General features: G+C 37.9%; 2 protein-coding genes across 2 annotated transcripts; one reads left to right on the forward strand and one right to left on the reverse strand.

The window, feature by feature from the left end:
- Positions 1-5,020: 5,020 nt before the first annotated feature.
- On the reverse strand, positions 5,021-10,203 carry Serpina7 (serpin family A member 7). Its single transcript, XM_047536365.1, has 5 exons — positions 10,137-10,203; positions 7,912-8,556; positions 6,657-6,930; positions 5,780-5,927; positions 5,021-5,274 (listed from the first exon to the last, which is right to left on the reverse strand). The coding sequence occupies exons 1-5, from the start codon at positions 10,186-10,188 to the stop codon at positions 5,074-5,076; spliced, it is 1,320 nt and encodes a 439-aa protein (XP_047392321.1). The 5' UTR covers positions 10,189-10,203; the 3' UTR covers positions 5,021-5,073.
- A 193-nt stretch (positions 10,204-10,396) lies between these two features.
- On the forward strand, positions 10,397-19,709 carry LOC124972131 (proline-, glutamic acid- and leucine-rich protein 1-like). The gene is made up of 4 exons (XM_047536366.1): positions 10,397-10,465; positions 17,054-17,404; positions 18,429-18,569; positions 19,497-19,709. Exons 1-3 carry the CDS (start codon positions 10,399-10,401, stop codon positions 18,560-18,562), a joined length of 552 nt encoding a protein of 183 aa, XP_047392322.1. The 5' UTR covers positions 10,397-10,398; the 3' UTR covers positions 18,563-18,569; positions 19,497-19,709.
- Positions 19,710-20,968: the final 1,259 nt, after the last annotated feature.

Below are 20,968 nucleotides of genomic sequence, written 5' to 3' on the forward strand. Positions count from 1 at the left end.
TATTCAACATCGTCCTTGAGACTCTAGCCAGAGCAATCAGACAAACCAAAGAAATTAAAGGGATACGAATTGGAAAAGAAGAACTCAAACTATCCCTGTTCGCTGATGACATGATTATATATTTAGAGGAACCTGGAAATTCCACCAGAAAACTTTTAGAACTCATAAGTGAATTCAGTAAAATAGCAGGTTACAAATCAATGCTCATAAATCCAATGCATTTTTATACATAAGTGATGAATCTTCAGAAAGAGAAATTAGGAAAACTACCCCATTCACAATAGCATCGAAAAAAATAAAATACTTGGGAATCAATCTCACAAAAGAGGTGAAAGACCTCTACAATGAGAACTACAGAACACTAAAGAAAGAAATTAAAGAAAACCTTAGAAGATGGAAAGATCTCCCATGTTCCTGGATAGGCAGAATTAATATCGTCAAAATGGCTATACTACCTAAAGTGCTATACAGATTCAATGCAATTCCAATTAAAATCCCAATGATGTACCTTGCAGAAATAGAGCAAGCAATTATGAAATTCATCTGGAAGAATAAAAAACCTAGAATAGCTAAAGCAATCCTCAGTAGCAAGAGCGAAGCAGGGGGTATTGCAATACCAGATCTTCAACTCTACTACAAAGCAATAGTAACAAAAATGGCATGGTATTGGTACCAAAATAGACAGGTAGATCAATGGTACAGAATAGAGGACATGGACACAAACCCAAATAAATACAATTTTCTCATACTAGACAAAGGTTCCAACAATATGCAATGGAGAAAAGATAGCCTCTTCAACAAATGGTGCTGGGAAAACTGGAAAACCATATGCAATAGAATGAAATTAAACCCCTATCTCTCACCCTACACAAAACTCAACTCAAAATGGATCAAGGACCTCGGAATCAGACCAGAGACCCTGCATCTTATAGAAGAAAAAGTAGGTCCAAATCTTCAACTTGTTGGCTTAGGATCAGACTTCCTTAACAGGACTCCCATAGCACAAGAAATAAAAGCAAGAATCAACAACTGGGATAGATTCAAACTAAAAAGCTTTCTCTCAGCAAAGGAAACTATCAGTAATGTGAAGAGAGAGCCTACAGAGTGGGAGAATATCTTTGCCACTCATACTTCAGATAGAGCGCTAATTTCCAGAATCTATAAAGAACTCAAAAAACTCTACACGAAGAATACAAATAATCCAATCAACAAATGGGCTAAGGAAATGAACAGACACTTCACAGAAGAAGATGTACAAGTAATCAACAGATATATGAAAAAATGTTCAACATCTCTAGTAATAAGGGAAATGCAAATCAAAACTACTCTAAGATTTCATCTCACCCCAATTAGAATGGCGATTATCAAGAATACAAGCAACAATAGGTGTTGGCGAGGATGTGGGGAAAAAGGAACACTCATACATTGCTTGTGGGGTTGCAAATTAGTGCAGCCACTCTGGAAAGCAGTGTGGAGATTCCTCAGAAAGCTTGGAATGGAAACACCATTTGACCCAGCTATCCCACTCCTTGGCCTATACCCAAAGGACTTAAAATCAGCATACTACAGAGATACAGCCACATCAATGTTCATTGCTGCTCAATTCACCATAGCCAGATTGTGGAACCAACCTAGATGCCCTTCAGTTGATGAATGGATAAAGAAACTGTGGCATATTTATACAATGGAATATTACTCCGCAATGAAGAATGATAAAATTATGGCATTTGTAGGCAAATGGTCGAAATTGGAGAATATCATGCTAAGTGAGATAAGCCAATCTCAAAAAACTAAAGGTCGAATGATCTCGCTGATAAGCGGATGAGGACATATAATGGGGGGTGGGAGGGGCTAGCATTAGGTTTAGGGTTAGGTTTAGAGTTAGGCTAAGGACAGCGGCAAGAATGAAGGAAAGAAGGACTGTGTAGAGGGAAAAGAGGGGTGGGAGGGGTGGGGGGAGGGGAAAAATAAAATAAACATCATTACCCTATGTAAATGTAAAAAAATAAAAAAAATAAAAAAAAGAAAGCTACCTCCCATTGTATTAATTACCAAAATTATAGAAAATAATTTGTTTTACTTATTTCTTAAAGTGGGGAGATTAATAATAAAATTGATAATAAATAAAAAAAAACCATATCCATATTATTACAACTTCCTTGGTTACATTTATTCCTATTTTATTATTTCTTATTTACTATAAAAAGGTTTGTATTTTTATTTCCTTTTAAGTTTGTTCATTGCTTTCTGCAAATGAAAGTGTTTTGTACATTGATGTTTTATATTCTGCATATTTATTGAGTTCATTTATATTCTAACATTTTTTATAGAAACAGATATAATTTTACTTCTTCCTTTCTTATTCAAATGTCTTTTATTTCTTTTTCTTGCCCAATATCTTTGACTAGACATCAGACATTATGTTGAATAGAAGTGGTGAGAAGGTGTGTTTCTTGCCTTATTCCCTATCATGGAGGAAAAAATTTTTCGGTTTTTCACTTTTGAAAACTATGTTACCTGTAGGCTTTTTGTATACAAGCTTCATGATGAAGTAATTTTTTTCTCTTCTTAGTTTTTAAGAGTTTTTAATCATGAAAATGTGTTGAACTTTGTCAAGTTCTTTTTTTCTGAATCTATTGAGATTACTGTAGCATATTTTGCTCTTCCTTCTTAATAAATGTGGTAGATCACATTATTTGAATGTGAAACTTCCTTGCATCCCAGAGACAAATCCCACTTGGTAATGTTGTATGAGTCTTTTAGTGTGCTGTTTGATTCAGTTTGATAGGTTTTCTGCTTTCTTTTCTTTTCTTTTGTTCCAGTACTGGGAATTGAAACCAGGGCCATATGCATGTGAGGAAAGCACACTATCACTGAGATAAATCACCAGCCCTTTTATTTTTATTTTGAGACAGACTTTCCCTAAATTGTCCAGACTGTACTGGAAATTGTGATTCTCCTGCCTTAGCCTCCCCAGTAGCTAGGATTACAGTCATCTACCACCATATCCAGCTTTGATTTGCTAGTATTACTGATGATGAACGTTTATGTTCATCAGGGATGTTGGCTTGCAAATTTTGTCCTTGTAGTGTCTTTGTCTGACTGTGTTATCAGTAAATCTGGTCTCATAAAATGAGTTTAAGCCTGTTCACTCCCTTTCTTTTTTGGTGTGGGAGGGAGAGTTTGAAATGGATTAGTGTTAATTATTCCATAAGTGTTTCCAGGGTGTCATCTGGTCCTGTTTTTTTTTCTTGGTTGAGAAGTTGCTAAATGCTGATTCAATCTCTTCACTAGTTACGTCTATTTATATTTTCTTTTTCTTCATGACTCAGTCTCAGTAAGTTGTATGGTTCCAGGAATTTATTTATTTCTTCTACATTATCAATTTTGGGGGGTAAACTCATTCATAATAGTGCCTTCTGATTCATTTTTTTGTCATTAGTTGTATTTTCTCATCCTTCATTTCTGATTTTGAATCTTCTGTTTTTTAGTTTACCTACAGGTATGTCATCTTTTCAAAAATCAATTATAATTTATTGTTTGTTTTCTATTGTTTTTATATTCTCTATTTTATTTCTGCTTTAATATTATTTTTTCTCTCATGCTAACTTTAGACATAACATTTGTTATTAGTTCCGTGAGATATAAAGTTAGGGTTCTTTTCAGATTTTTCTTCCACTTAATGTAAGTATTTATCACTATGTATTTCAGTGTCAGCTTTTTTGCTGCATCTCATAGGCTTTGGTACACAATGATGACATGAATATTATTAGTATTTCCATTTAAAGGTGAAAAAATAAGGTACAGGGTTTAGCTACCTTGCTCAAGAATACAAAATACTGTGAGTAGCAGAACTAGGATTGTAATGTAATTTCATTGAAAGCAGACTCCATTTCAATAGTTAACTTTCTATACCATGAATCACTATCCATGTCTGTGTTTCATATCCATAAGACCAAAACATGAACTATATCAGAAATAAACAAACCTATAAGAAAGTGTCTAATAAGAAAAAATTTGACACACATATTTATAAAATGTATATGTTTACAAAAATATGTGCACATATTATGGAAGCATAACATCTAATATCTATAATAGCACTTAATGCATTTGTTGCTATTTTTCTATTGCTGAAAGATTTTTACCTTGAGACTAGAATCAACTATGGAATTAATCCTTACTGTGCTATTTATGTATGCCAAATTCTACACAGGGGTTTGAATACATATTGTCTGAGATTAAATCTACTTTGGTGAGTGGGGTGAGTTGGTACGCATAGGCAGAAAAACTTATTGAAGGATCTGAGGATTCTAAAAATATAAAACTTCTTTGAATATAGACACCAAAAGACAGGCTACCCAGTATTACTTGACCAAGTGGGACAGGAGAGCAATATTTGAAAAAGAGTTTGATTAGAACACCAAAAATGAGGGGCTATAAGATATTTTATGACTCCTGCTCCACCAATAGTTCATAAATTAGCAAGATGAGAACTTTGGGGGGAGATAAGGTTGTACAGGGGAATTAATTTCTCACTTGCTCTGTTGTCTCATGCTTGCTAGGTCACAAAGCAGTATTATACTGGGAGAAGCTTTATTCAACCTATCAAAGGCAGTTCTGACAAGAATACCGAGAAGCATTCTTAAGCAGTGGAAGGAAGAAAGTTGGGAAATTTACATATAAGCCACTACCTTGCCATTTTTATATTCATTGATCTTATTGAAATACTGGAATATGAGGACCTGACCTGTATTTCAACTATTTCAATGGCAAAAGCATTTGTCATTCCAGTCAAATCTCCTGGAGCTAAATAATTGGGGAGATGGGGTTCTAAAGAATATATTCAGAATATATATACAGAATCTTCCTCTGTTATGAGTAATAATAAATCAGCCATTGACTATCTGAATCTTTAGTCACAGGATTACTCTCTTTCACAGGCAATTATACCAGGGTCCAATCTTCACCTATGTGTAAAGGCAAGTTTAAGCCCACATCAATGATATCACATCAGGCTATATTATTTATTTATTTATTTACCATTATAATATGCACATGCAATTGCCCAAATTATACTTCTGTTGGGTCCACAACTTTCCCTAGAAACAGAATGCTTCTAGTGCTTTTCTCCAAAATCAATAGCAAGAAGGTTCTATTAAATCGGATTATAGGGTGAAGAGTTATTTCACGCTGATCCAGGAATCCAACTTCAGAGATCACTACATCTTCAGTTCCCTCTTCACCAAGGTGCAGCACAGCCTTGTGGGCAACCTGTGGTGAGCAGAACAAACACTGTTGGTTCCCTGAAAAAATAGGAATATTCTTTGGGAAGGTTTGGAGGTACAGAAGAAAAGGATATTTGAGGCCACCCATTTTCTGTATTTTGTTGATGCTGCTTGAATATAAATGTCATTGGACTAAGTGCAGTTAAAGGATCCCTGGCATTTTAGGGCTAGTTTTTAGGTCTATTCTCCATGAACTTTTGCCTCCCAGAGTCACCTGCAAGCACCTCACCCATCTCCAGAACTGTATCTCACCAGAGTCACTTCTGATCCTTAAGATTTTCTATTAGTGTCATTTAGATAAGGGATGGGAGGAACTGCTATAGTGACTTATTTGTAGTAATGGGACTAAATCGGTGTAATTGTGATCTAGAAGGAGTCGCATCCTGTAGATAAAAGATTATTTTCAGTGATAGAATGAAAGGGGTGAATTAATTGACTCTCAATGGTTCTTCTAGCTCATATATTCAAGGACTCATAATTTACCAACTTACATAGGAAAGTTTCAGACCATTGTCCTCTGTAAGTCCAAGAAAGTCAGCATTTTCAGCAAAGGCATCCTTGAGGCCCATTTTCATAAGCATGTTTCCAAGGTCATATGTGGCAGAAATGGAAAATTTTGGAACAAACAAGTCAATCCACCTGTGGGTAATGAAAAGGAGAGACATGGTAATCACCATACCAAGCTAAAGATTCTCTCCTTCTCTATATCTTTCATGATGGCATTTTATTAGACTCAGCTTCTCCCTTAAATATTGATAACCACTGCTATGTAGATGAATACATGGTGTAAAAGCCATATAAATTATGTGGAAGGATTGCACTCTGGGTTAGCCAATGTCATGCTATAACTTTGGGAATAGATATGGAACTGGTAAGTCCTCTATTATCAAAAGGTGACATTTTGGTAGTGTTTGCAAAGGATAGGGAGCCAGTGGCACAAAAATCAATGAATATCATCCAGGAGCATCGTGGTTTTTCCATCTTATACTCCTAGCCCAGAAAGACAGCCCAACCACTCAACTTTGAAATCCTACCCATCCCCAAAGCTCTAGTGGTGTTGAGGAGATCAACATTTTATTAGCAGGTTGACTTTGTAGAGTACAGTTTATCTTTCTGGGCCTTTCTTTCTAATTTGAAAAATGTCAATAATACTACCTCCTTGCAGTTTTGATGATGCACTTAGGTTAAATGAAGTGAGTAAAGTGTCCAGCAAAGGGCCTGGCACATGGTTTGATTTGGCATATTATAATGATAATCACATAACTGGTGGTTCAGGGTGATTCTCCAGTTTCTGGGTTTCCATCGAAAGTTGTCTCACCTGCACCATTATGCCCTCCTTTTACCCCTCATATGCTATATGTCATTTACCCCTTCTGCAGTAAGCGGTTCCACTTTTTCAGTGTTTTTGATGACATTGTTGCTTCTACCCACTCCATTTGTCCCTCGTTTGGAAAGACAAAGAGTGCCAGAGCGTTCTTGCTGTAGTCCATTTGTAGTACTGTGCAGTTCAATTCCATATCTACCAGGTGATAGTATTGTTCTGTCTGGTGCATCATGGGCACTTGCACTGTGGTAGTCTTGTCCACTAAGAAGCTGGAGTTTTCTTCTGTCTTGGATGGATGAAAAGGATTTGCCCACTGGGCTTAAAATACAGAGAAAAAGAGAGGTGTTTCTTTTAAACTTGTATTAATACCAATGAGAGTGCTTCCATTTGCCATCTCATCTAGTAAATAAGACGACCAAGAAGTGGGTACCAACTGTCAACCATTTTACAATGAGTAGCTTAGGATCAGAGAAACAAAGTCACTTGACCTGGTCTCCCAGCTAGCAGATGGCAGAGCCAGGAATTATACCCAGAAATATTGGACTCCATAATTTGTGTTCAGAATAAATATACTTACACTCACCCACAGGGAGAAATAAGACAAAAAAATCTGTTCTGCTATTTTGACCACCTATATGTGTATGGTTTATGGTCAATAATTTTTCACTTTACCAACCTAGCTGACATGTAGTATAGAATCATATGAAATCATTTGAGTACAATGATTTCTTGTTGTTACAAGGACCAGATTTACAGTTAAAAACACCTAGTTGGGAACAACAGCTTTGAAATTTATTAACTGTATGAATTTGGATTGGATGAATATGAGGACTGGATAAGACAATATATGTAAATCACACATGGAGCATAGTGTTTGGTACATAGGAGGCACACAATATATGATGAACGTATTTATGTAACTTGTCCAAATGTGCATAACAAGTGAGGATAACAGTAGAGCTTATATACACATCTGTCTACTTCCAAGAATAGGCTTGTCCTACTTCACCAAATATTTTGAAAACCACAAATTTTTAGCCAAATATGAGCAGGATGTTCATACCATTGTCACCCACCTCTCTGAAAGGGCGCTCTCCCTAGAAATTTCCTGGACTCATGCACAGAGCTGTGTGTCCTTCCTGGATGATCCAATACTATGCACAGCTATGTCCAGTGGAGCAGATCACTGTGGCATGAGGGACACCTACTGATGCCAGTAATAAGAGACCATGAGCTCCCCCCAGCGCTCCACCAAATTATCCGAACAGTAGACTTGAAATTGACATACTACAGTCTTACCTTTAAAGTAAATATAATTCACCAGTACCATGATGGTGTTCAGCTTGAGGTCTTGGATTAGGTTCACAATTTTCCCTTTGGTTTGCTTCTCCACATGACAGTTGATCTCCTGTCGGGCTGCAGAAACATTGGAGAAGTCAGTAGAAAAGACTTCAGTTTCATAGAGGGTCTTGACATCATCCAAGAACTTTCCCAGTGGTTTCAGATGCTTCCCAATGAAGAAGGCATTTCCCATCTGCAATTCCAGTTCCTTCTTTGGAAAATTCAGTGAACAGATCAGGTGTTGGAAGCCCTGTTGTATCTCTGTCACTGGAATATCTGTGAGGTTGTACCCTAAGACCTCCAGGATCTGAGTTTGGGTGCTGGAGCCGGCCCCAAAGGAAAGCATGGCCAAAGCTGCAGAAATGCTCACAGGGGAAAAGAAGATGTTCCGATCTGGGGTTTCCACAGTGAGCCTCCGGTACAGGTTGAATGCAAAGTCAGCATTGATGGATGACATCTTATAGAGAGTGGCATTTTGTTGGGGCAAATGGCAGGTAGTTACTTTGCCTTCAGAGCTGTTAGGTGGTGCACAATGGATTGTAGCATGAAGCCCAAGTACCAAGAGAATCAGATATAACAATGTCATTCTGGAAGGAAGATAATCTATAAAAGATGAATTGAGAGAACCATTGGGGAAGCTTAGCTGGATTAAACACTCTCTGATCCAGAGACATAAAAATCATCCACCTTGATCAGTAAAACAATAGCAAATTTTTTATGGTGTTCTAACCAAGGAATGGTGGATATCTCTCTCCTCTAAAAATCTTATGACATATCTACTGGCAGCAGGTATTAGGAGAAATGTCTTGCTAGGGCCACAGAAATAATGCCGTGTACTCTCATTAAGATGTAGGAACAACGTATGAAAATACTATGAGTATATTAAATTGATTGAAATCAAATTACTTGTTGTTTGAAATAGAGGTAGCCTTATGGAAAGGGAAGAATTCTTAGGTAGAATTAGCACTCCTGTTTATCTGCTTGTGTTCTTATAGTTTAGAATTTTGAATTGTGTTTGTGTGTTTTAATTTAGCATTTTATTGAGATAACATCTGTGAAATGAGATGATAGAACACCTATCATTTTCATAGCTAAGAGAAAAAATAAGAGGAATTTATATGGCATATGATTAGTTGGAATAAAAGATAGTGATCATGATAAACCTCATGAGCTAAAATTTGTGCATATGCAAAATACATGGAAACCACAGTACTATTTTTAAACAACAAGAAAATGAAAGTATAAATTTGTGTTTTAGATCTCTTTAACTATCCATATCATCTAAAGAGTCATTTATAATTTTAAGACCTATTAATACTATTATTATCACACTCATGTTATTTTCTAATTATTACAGTGGAACCAGAATACTCCAGTATATGATTCTCTGAACCTGGAAGAGTACAAGGAAATAGCATAAGGGACTCAACTGTGGACTAACCAATGATGATGGATTTGTGACTAAAATGAAGAAATTCCTGGAGTCAGGGCAAGGCTCCTTTCTCAACCTTCCCTGTTCTTCCTGAGTGATTTCATCTTAGGCATTTAACTGTTACTTCAAAAACCTCTTTCTCTCGAGTCCACATTGTTCTCCTGAATACTTAACCATCTACTCAGCTATATATTGGACATATCCACCAGGATTGTCCACTCATACCCTGGTCTCAATTGGGAAATTTCAAAGTTTCAAAATATAAACATATCATTTTGTCATTCCTTCATCTTCATTCCATCACAGTCTGTTTCATCACTGCTTGTGGAGAACCCAAGGCCTGAGACCTCAGAGTCATCCTGAGAGTTTCCTTCATTCACATTCCCCACTTCTAATGAGTTATGTTGCCCTGTGAATACTGCCTGAATACCTCTCACTACTTCTCCTTTCTGTCCACCCCTCTACTTCAATTGCCTCAGTTCATGGCCAGAACCACTGTGTCAACTCCTGTCAGGTCACACTCCCTCCTATTTCCTCCATCCCATCCTCCTTAAACTACTCTATTCAATCTCCATATTGTCACAAGAGTCCTCTTTCTGTAAAAGTCTAAGGCTGATTAGAAGGTCAGTTATCAGATGACCACACTTAGACCTTGGCCCTTGGACCTAGAAACTTGGAGCTCACAGTTATTTGGGACTCTGGCTTGTTGATAGAGATGTTTAAAGTTCCCAAAGAGAAAATAAGTACTTACAGAACATTCCCAAGAAGTCACTTGCACCTCTCAGAAAGAAACGCCTTTCCATCTTTATAACATGCCCTGTATTGCAAAACTAGAACACTCTTAGTTACAAATTAACCCTGACATGAACCCTGGGTTGATACTTTCAAAGATGATTTACAAAACCAAGGCCAAAAGGAAAAAAGTAAAAATGATAAGATTTGAACTTTGGGTGATTTCTTCTGCTGCTCGATCCTTCATCTAAATCAAAAGAGAAAGAGAGCTGTCAGAGCCAATGGAGTGCAGATTCATGCTAGGAAAAGTGTCTTCAGCAGACAGAACAACATCCATGGATGCCAAAAGTAAGCAGGAGAAAGACAGTTCTTGCCATTCAAGGCCAAATAGTGCTAGGATTGGTGGCCTTTGGAGAGAAAGGTACACACAGGCAGAGGCTGGGTATACCTCTCTAATGGGTGCTGTGGAAATTATTTGTTCATTGGAGGAGGAAGTGACATCAAAGTAAACCTCTTATCTATCCTGGGTTTGGGTCTGGAATATTCCCCAAAATCACATCTATTAAAGACTTGGTCTCCAATGCAGCAGTGTTTCTAGGTGAGTCTTTGGGGAAGAGATTGGATCATGAGAGTTCTAATTTCATCAGTGGATTCATCTATTTGGTGGATTAATAATTTGAGTGAACTAGTGGGAGGAGATGGAAACTTGTAGGCAGGTAGGGCATGGTAGGGTACTGGGGATTTATAGTCCTTTGAGGGTTATATCTTGTCCATGGCCCTTTCCTCTCTCCTTCCCACCTGCCATTAGCTGAGCAGCTTATCTCCACCACATCTTTCTTTTTTTATTGTTCCACCACAGCCTTCTACCATGATGTTTTGCCTCACCTCAGACAAAGAGCAATGGAGCAGGAAAACAATGGGCTTAATCTCTGAAATAATTAGCTCAAAATAAGCCTCTCATTCTTTAATTTTTTCTCCTGTAATTTTGTCAGATATTTTGGTCACAGTGACAAAAAGACGACTAACACAAAACCCTAGTCTTCTGATGCTGCACACGTGTATATACCAAGAGGAAAACTAGTCCTGTTTTCTGGTCACTAAAATTCCATGTACCCTCCCTTGCCCTGAGAATTCCAATAGAAGATGCAGAAGGGGCCAAAGAACGTAGAATTAAAATCCCACTATCCAGGATTAATTATGTACTTGACTGTACAATGAAGAATTGGGAGAAAAGTGCACCAAACTCAGCAAGAACTGAATTCAGCTTTGCTTTTCTAAGTTTCTAGCTGTAGTGATAGTAACAGCAATTCCTGATGCTAATTGATCACATACCTGACATGAAGTATCTTATTTCAGACATTGCCAGCTTCAGGACTACATTACAGACATATGTTTTAAGTCAGACAGGCAGTAGGGGGAGATACGGGGGTTTACATGCAGCCTACTGTGGTACTTTAAAACCAGAATAAATAGTTCAGACTTTAACCTGAGGGGATTGGGAAGCCAGCAAGGTGTTTTGACGAGGAATGGGTAGGGAAGGGTGAATGAGCTTGCCCTTGTTTCTTCTCAACTGAATAAAGACTGAGCTCCTTATGTGGAAAGCACCACACCCAGCCCTGGGGTTCAGAAGCAAATGCTAAATATCATTCTCACATCCAAGTGAAACCTTGAACTACTTAGTACCCACTGCCCAAACTAAATAGGAGAGGGAACATTCATCTATTGGCATTAGCATACATGCCCAAAATGCTCACATATCTAACTGGAGCATATTTCCCACAGAAAATCAGTGGTAAGCTCAGGTCTCTTGAATACCAAGTCAGTTCATACTCAACTCTGGTAATAGAACATATTGCCTACTCTCTTAGCTACCCCAAGTCCGTGCAGAAAAAAATACTAAAAGAATGTTTTAAAAAGACAACTTCCAAACCTCTGCCCTCTGGTGGCATAGTTATACAATGGCACAGGTTCTTTGCTGCATCTGATTTTGCTGAGCTTAGCTAGTAGGTAGCAACTGCAGGGCTTGTGTGTTACATGAGAAAGGCATCCTTCCCCCTGGAGACTCCCTTGTTCTGTATTATGGATTCAGAATCACTACACCTGTACTTCTGTCATGTCTCTGCTGTTTTCTTACTGTGTAATTTGAGACAAGTTACTTAATCCCTAAACCTCAGTTGTCTCACCTCTAAGGTGGATATTTGTATCAAATGAAATATAAAAGTATTTATTAGTGAAGTTTCTGGTACTATAAGAAAATTCCTGAGACTGGGTGACTTTATAAGGAAAATATTTATTTAGCTCATGATTCTGGAGATTCAAGGGCATGACATTAGCATGATCTCAGCTCTCACGAGAGCCTTATCAAAGATGGGATCACATTAGGGGGAGGGCATCTATGAGGAAGAGAGTACAAGGCCAGACAAGAAGCCAGGGATCTATTCAGAGATAAGAGTAAGGCTTTTATAAAACCATGCTCACATGAAAGATAATGAAGGGATTCCATGAGCACAACCTTAATCCCTTTTGAGGACATTTCCCCAGTGACCTAATACAAGGCACATGTTTTAAAGTTTAAATGGCCTCTAAACTGCCATGGTGAATGCTTTCTCCCTATGTCCTCTTCAAGGAAGGGTAAGGGTTCCCCTCCTGGACCTCTTTTATAAAGGTACAAATCCCAATCATGATGGCTATTCCTCCAATACCTAATCACTTCCCAAAGGCTCCACCACCTAACACCATTGAAGCAAAAATTAAAGACAGGCAGTCAGTGTAGATAGGTAATCAGGTAGGATCATGAAAATGGAGGCCAGTTTGAGTCCCAGAAGTTGGAGACTGGCCCTGCTTTCAACACTTGCCTCAGCACACTAATGTTCAAACTTCAATATTTAAGGAAGCAGAACTCATCACTGATAACCAGTGGTATCACCATCACCTGAGGGGTTAGGATTTCAACATAAGATTTGAGAGGAAACATTCAGATCATAGCAGGAACTTTGTATCCTCTTGCATGAAGAGGTTTAGCATGTTTTCAGTTGCATGTGGGAGAGTTGCAACATGATAGGTAGAAGAATGACTTTGCTCTTTTCTTTACTTATAAGTGAAGTAGGCATTAAAATGCTGCTTGTGGGTGCCAAGGTGACAAGAGTTGGACTGTGGGAGATTCATAATGTGCCAATTTGGGCTAAGTCCAACTACATCTCCCAGAAATCTTTCTTTGTATGTTTCTGTTTAGGGTCGTTCCCAACAGAAATTTCCCTAAACTTTGAAAAGAAGAAATGAAGGAGTAGCTGTGTAGACCAGGTGTTCTCCCGTGCATCTGCTGGTTTGCCTTGTTGACAATGGCAGTAGCCAGGCTTGTAGCTTTAGTTTTCAGGGTCCTATTCCTCCAGCTTCTCTAAGTCTGGGTCAGATTCAAGAGAAGCTTTGTGGAAAGACTTCTACTTCTCTGCCAGGTCCTACATTGCAGTCAATTTTTCTACTTGAACATGGAGAAAGTCTGGCATGTGTTCCAGTGAGAGAAAGATAGTTTCCATTTTGCTTGCATGTCCCATTTTTTCCTTACATTTCCCCATCCATGTTTACTCTTTCTTCCTAACCCTATATCTTGGTGAGTTTAGAATCAGCACCAGATTCTAAAGAAGCAGCTATATAAAGATTGTTTTACCAGTTCTGACCATAGTGTAAGGTCAGGTCTCTTATAAATCCCTTCTTCCAGAGAGTCAAGAAAACTCTCAGAAAACAAGTGCATTTGAGGGGAAAATGAAAACTGTGGTCTCCACACAGAGGTCTATGGCCCAGATTTGGAAGTTAACCTAAAGTCCTCCTTCCTTCTTTCTGGATAAAAGCCCACTCATTGTGACCTTTCCTGATTATTTCAACTACACAGATTTATAGTCAATATATTACTTATTAAGTCGCCTAAGTAATGGGTCCATTTTACATTTAGTCTATTTCTACAACCTGACTTGTGGAGTCCCTTATTTCCAGAAACAGTGGCACGCACTTCTTAGTCCCTGAGAATATTTTTGATCAGGGATGGGAGGAGTTGTTAAGACAGGGTGGTCTCATCCTTTCAGAGTCCTTCAACTTGAGGCAGTTGACTTCCTTTGTGGCTGGTTATTTAAGCCTTCAACTGAAAATGCCCCACAGACTGGATAGGCAAGAAGAAATACTGTCTCAAATTTAGATTGGACTTCAGGAAAACATATTTTGAGAATCACTCTGCTACTAACTAGCATAATGTTGGTAAGCCAGTCAGATTCTTTGGGTCTTAGTTTTTCCAAGAAAAAAAAAATGGTCTTGGAAGTGATCTCTAAGCCATCATCCAGCTCTGGCATTCAAGAAGAATCCAAAATTCCTCTCCTATTTTTCTCCCTTTAGAGAAAATGCAAAGGGGTGTATAACCACACATCAGATGGAAGGGTAAGAATTACTCAAAAATAGTGTTGTATCTAGCTGTTCAAAATAAAAATCAACTGAATTTTTTAGACTCATACTGTGTGCTAATGTTAATTTCAGATGGATTAAGGATTTGAATGAAAAATTAAGAAGACCTTCAAACAAGAAGGAAATACAGAATAAGATGCATTTTTCTTTTTATTGAAAGAATTTGGAGGTTTTAACTGTGTATTTAGAAACACTAATCATTATAAAGTATCTTAAAAATAAAGCAGAAAAATGTTTTGGTCAAATAGTTAATGTGCTAAACACAATTCCATCTCATCCCATCTCAAACCTTGACTACAGGCATGATACAAATTCTTGCATGCCCAGGGAATATGAATTTAAAGTCTGTGTTCCTTGGGAAAAAGTGGATTGTGCCAAAACCAAATCAGAAGTTTCATTCTGAAGGCCCAAGAGACAAATCAATAAATTATTTCCAATAATCCAAGATAGGACACCAATATTACAAGTCAAGTATACCTAATCTGAAAATCTGAAATTTGACATACTCCAAAAGTATTCGGCATCAGTATGATGTTTCAAGTACAAATTCCACACCTGACCTCATGTGACAGGTCCAACTCAAAACAAAATTGAACTAAAAGTATTGTATAAAATTACATTCTGGCTATGCATAGAAAGTATAAATGAAACATGAATAAATTCACTTTTGGACTTGGATCCCATACACGATATCTCATTATATCTGGGCACAGTGGTGCACACCTTCAATCCCAGCTGCTGGGGAGGCTGAGGCAGAAGGATCATAAGTTCAAAGCCAGCCTTGGAAAGGCCCTGAGCAACTTAGCAAGACCCTGTTTCAAAATAAAATATGAAAAATTAGAGCTGGGGATGTGGCTCAGTGGTTAAGTGCCCTTGGTTCAATCCCTGCTACCAGAAAACAAAAAAGATATCTCATTATGCATATGTAAACATTACAGAATCTGAAAAAATCTGAAAGCTAAAGTGCTTCTATTCCCAAGCATTTCAGACAAAGGAATATTCAACTTATATTGATAATATTTAAGCACATATAGCATACCAAAATGTGAAATGTGCTTTCATGCCCATTATCTAATTTGATTGTCAAAGCAACCTTATGAAGTAACTAGGGAGTAATTTCACTAGGATGATAGATGATAAAACTAAATCCTGAAGAGGATAAGTAACACAAAATGGTCACAATGGAGAGCAAGTGATGAAACCAACTTTAGACCTCAGATTTGGATTCTTAAGTTTTGTTGTCTTTGAACAGAGAAAAGATTTAGAAGTTTTCTACATTTCTTTCCCAATTTAAGTCAGTGCTTTATGAGAACCATTGGGCTTCCTTCTTGAAGTGGAACCAGAGACAATATTAAAAACATTTCAGTTAGGTCAGAGAAATTAAAAGGATTTATTGGTAGCATTTTTCTGAAATGTGATATTTCTAAGTCATATTTTTGTAAGAAAATATTTTCAGAGTGATAAGAGATTTTCCAAAGTAAGAAATAGTGTTGGATATATCCATAATTTTAAGATTTATTTACAATCGAGACCATGGCTTAGTAGGGCTAATTGTGATACAAAGTCCTAGTTCGTTTACTCAGAAACCATCCTAAGAAACCCCTCCTTTATAATGTCTGTAATGGTTGCATTCAAACAAGTATCCCTCCTCCTTTGTGCCTTTTTCAGAGGCTTGATGTAAATTTGGAAGTTTTCATTAAATGCTTTCCTACTCTAGTTTCTTTTTTTAACTCTTCTCAACCTTATATTCTATGCATTTCAATTTTGTATCCTCTTTTCTAAATAACTTTAATAACATTACAACATCTGCATCTCTCTCTCTCTCTCTCTCAGATTCATAAAACTGGGGAGATTGGATATGTGTGATTTTTTTATGTCCGTGCCTCCTAGCATAAGTCCTTCCCAGGTAGAAATTAGGGGGAAAATTCATAGTTCCTGTGCCTCCAGGCACAAATATATTGGACTGCTTTAATTCTGGCAATGGCAAAATTTAAAGGACAGGACACATCCAGACCTAAAGGTTAGCCCAAGAACATAAGAACTCAAGAAATTAAGGGAGACAAGATCTAAACTCTAGGAATTGAGGACCTTGATCACTCATTGGACACAGATCATGTCAATCATTACTTCTCAGCAAATGAGCTTAGAGCTCGTGAGGAAGCCGGTGATCTTTTGTTGACATCTCTAATCTCCACCCCCATCAACTGCCCATCCGAATCTTTCCCAACTTGTCAGCCACCATCTCAGGGCCCAGCAGGGGTAGGTCACTCCTTGGGCCTCCCTCCACAGGTGCAGTCTCAAGCTGCTGTCCCCTATGGGAGCACCTTCTCTGGTGCCCTTGCCACATCCCAGCAGCCCCTGCGGCCAAAGTCCTCCCCTCCCTCCCAGCATTCACCTGGGTGGCAGCCATTTTCATAGCCATCATCCCTGACACCAGATCGCAGTAACTAACTTAGAGTGTTTTCCCTGCCATGTCTGACACCACTAAAGAGCGAGAAACAGCTTCGGGGGGGCCGAATGGAGTTGGAAGATGGGTGAATCCAGATCAGAAATACATGGAAGGCGGTTTGGTGCCTGAAGAATGGGTAGATATAGCTGCCGGATTTGTGGCCCCGATGGCTTTCCAAGCAGAGATGCAAGCCATTTGGGAGGAGGAGGAGGATGAGCATGTCTGGCCTGATGTTGAGGAAGAGAGGGATATACAGCTGGTGGAAGAAGAGGAAGAATACAATGAGGAGGAGGAAAAGGAGAATGAAGAGGAGGACAGCCATGAAGAGTGGGGCCACAATGAGGACGATGATGAAGAAAATGATCAGGAAATTGTAGAAGTCACAGTTGGCGGTAAGTTATCTTTGGTGGGTGTCTTGGTCCTTGTGGTGAAATGTGGTTCCTTCCCTTCTACACCTTACCTATTATAGTGATCTTATCCCAGTAACGCACCACACAGACCACGTGGAAACCCGATGACCCAGGAGAGGGAGCAGAGGTCTGGAAGAGCAATTACCTACCCTGGTAACAGGGGAAGGTTATTGGTGGCAGCAGCAAAGTTCTTGGGCCTTTGATGTCTCTGTTAATTGCTGGCTCACTTCTAGGGCATGCTCATAGCTTACCTATCCTAGTTAAGCAGTGGGCCAGTGTTCTCCAAAAACCTATGGCCCAATTGGCCCATGTAGAAGTCCAATTCTGTAAATACCTTCCTGTCTTGAGGAAACATATGTTGCCTTCTACTAGTCTTTGTTTGAAAAGTGACTGAAGGTATGCAATGCAGTGTATGTGCCCACAGAAAATGAATGCTAGCAGGTATTAAATGTTCAGGAAGGATCTTAAGAGGAAATGGATGGAGTTTCTAAAAGCAAAGGGTAAACAAATGGCATACCCTGTTTTTGACTGATAGATTTTAAAAATGTAAAGATTCTTGGCAGGATGATCAAAGAAAATGATGAACTGGTACTAGAGCATTTGAAAGAGGTTAAAATTATATTTTCATAGGTTGAGGAACAAATTAACAATAGAATTTAAGTCAATTAAATAGTTGTTCAGTAAAGTTTTAACAAAACCTTTAACAATTGCAATCAGACCCATATATGATTCCGATCCTTTCTTGTCCAAAGGGCTAGAAATAATCAGTAGCACAGGGTTGAGATCTATGGGAAAGAGGGGGAAATGTCACTATGGAAACTATTGACCAGAGGAAATGTGAGAGCCATGGAAATACTGTATTAACTACTAGGAAGGTATCCAGATATTCTTTTTATAAAACATACTTCTGTCCTGAGAATAGAGCCCTGATGCTACTACTGATTGCTAATTGAGTTATTTTTTTTCTGAGAAGTTGTGGTCTGTTTTATTCTTTACTATTAAATAGCTGAATATAAGTATGGAAACTCTGATGATGAGGCCCAAGAAGCAGAATATGAGAAAGAGAAAGATGAGGATGACACTGAAAAACTGGAAGAAGATCCTAACAATAATTCAGAACCAGCTGAAAGCAGCCCCTAGAATCCAGGTATCTATGTGTAGCTATGTATATCACCTAACCATTACTGACACTATACCTGGTACACTTTGAAATGGTTTTGGTAAACTGGATAACAAAAAAATGGTGGAAAATTTAGCTTTAAAATTCAGTTTACTATTATTAGTGTACTTATGTACTAGATGGTATGGAATGTAGCATGTTCTTAAATGCTCTTTGTTTTCAATTCTTTGAGCTATATGACTGCTCCATGTAGAAAGCTGACCAGACTTTGTAGCTGAGACCAACATTTATTTTGAACATTGTTGACCACAAGTGGCTAAAGTAACAGTACATATTCTAGTTGCAGCTTCATCATTCATGTACAGAAATATAGTCTCTTTTACTAACTTAGGAAATAATGCTTTTGAGTATATGACTAATCACAGAGATGTAATAATGATTTCAAGTAGAATCACCGTGATTCATACCTAAGTATTCATTCTATTTTAAATTTATGTATTTCATACAACAATCAAAAGAAAATAAGTCTAGAGAGATTGTTTCTCACTAAATTCATAATTAATTCAATTTATATCTCATATATCATTTAAAAAAAATCTCCTTTTACTGAGATGAAACCTGTGACCCAAGTAGGTTAAGAGAGTATGGTTTATGGAGAGAGCATAGGTTTTTCAATGGAAAGACACACTGAAATCCCAGAATGATCTCTCAAAGCAAAACAAAACAAGCACTTTCAATGTTTAAAAATTGGTAAATGAGGTTTCTGTGATCATAACATAAAATTATGTTTATGCATGAGCACTTTGATACCAAGGATCTGGGTTATAAGAGGAAAATGTGTTGGTTTTGCCTGTTGAGACAACAGACACACATTGACTGTTTATTCAGATTTAGAATGTCACTTGTGCATGTTAATGGTGTACATTTGTCAGTTATCTCTATTTCTTCCCACAGTTTGAACGCAAAGAAATACAAGAAGGAAGAACCAGTGAATTTGTAACAGATTAAAGATTTTCTGATTTTTAGCAGCACGTGAGCATTTTATCAGCACTGGTTTTGTTCTGAAGTTAGTCACCCCAAAAGTGATATCCACTGTTATCTGACTCCTCTTCTATGCTTTTTGGATATATTTGACAGCATTCGTTTTGGTCCAAAATAAAAGGTTTTTGAAACAAATAAGCTAAAGACTGTTTGATAAATAACACTGACTCATTTATGGCCATACCACCCTGAATGCACCCAATCTCGGCTGATGTATAACACAGACTCAAATTTATTGATATATCTTTCTTTTTGTTTTGGTTGCCAGTCATTGAAGGGGGTCACTTTCAACTACATTTTAAGTTCTTTTATTATACCCCTAATTAATTACAATATCAAGTTAAACATTTTACACGAAGAAAGAGGTGAAATTCTAGCCTCTACTGCATTTTATTGAAAGAAACCAATGAATGTGCCAATGTTTTAGTCAGCTTTTTTACTGCTGTGACTAAGAGACCTGAAAGAAAAATTTTAGGGGTGGAAAAGATTATTTGGGGGCTCACGTTTTCAGAGGTCTCAGTTCATTTACATCAGGCTCCATTCCTCGGAACTGGAGGTAAGGTGGGACATCATGGCAGGAGAGTGTGGTGGAAGGAAGCAGCTCACATCATGGTGATCAGGAAGCAGAGATAGAGGCTCCATTTGCCAGATACAAATATATACCCCAAAGCCACACCCCAATTCCCACCTCCTCCAGCCACACCCTACCACTTCAGTTACCACTCAGTTAATTCCTATCAGGGGATTAATTCACTGATTGGGTTAAGGCATTTATAACCCAATTATTTCTCCTCTAAACCTTCTTGCATTGTCTCACACCTGAATTTTTGGCTAACACCCACCTCACATTCAAATCATAACACCCAACATGCCTGGAAACCAGATAGTGCTGTTAGGCTGCCATGCTTGAGCAATAGCAGCAGCATCTGGGAACTTGTTAGAAATGGAAATACCCAAGTCCACTCCAGAAATACTACATAAGAAATTTTGAAGGTGGACCAACAATCAGTATTTACACGTTTTTTCAGGTGACTAATGAAGTACATTAATGTTGGAGAACCACTGGTTTACAGCAGTGGGAGGAAAACTCAGCATCACCATTGTTAATTAATTGACAAATTTTAGGTAAATTGAACAGGACAACAAAGACTGGACTGTGGATGGGCCTAGAATTCCTAGGACTTGGGACATAGATACATAACTTCTGCAGGGGCAACGATTGGATGGTTACAGTGGAAAATATGGATAAATGAGAAAGCTAATTCCAGATAGATACAAATTTTATGATACCCTGTATACAAAGTTTAATAATATGCACAATATTCACATAATGATTATGGATTCATATATATGCAGTAAAAGATATACATAGGAGAGATTCATAC

Source organism: Sciurus carolinensis, chromosome X (assembly GCF_902686445.1).
Source record: "Sciurus carolinensis chromosome X, mSciCar1.2, whole genome shotgun sequence".
Taxonomy (NCBI): domain Eukaryota; kingdom Metazoa; phylum Chordata; class Mammalia; order Rodentia; family Sciuridae; genus Sciurus; species Sciurus carolinensis.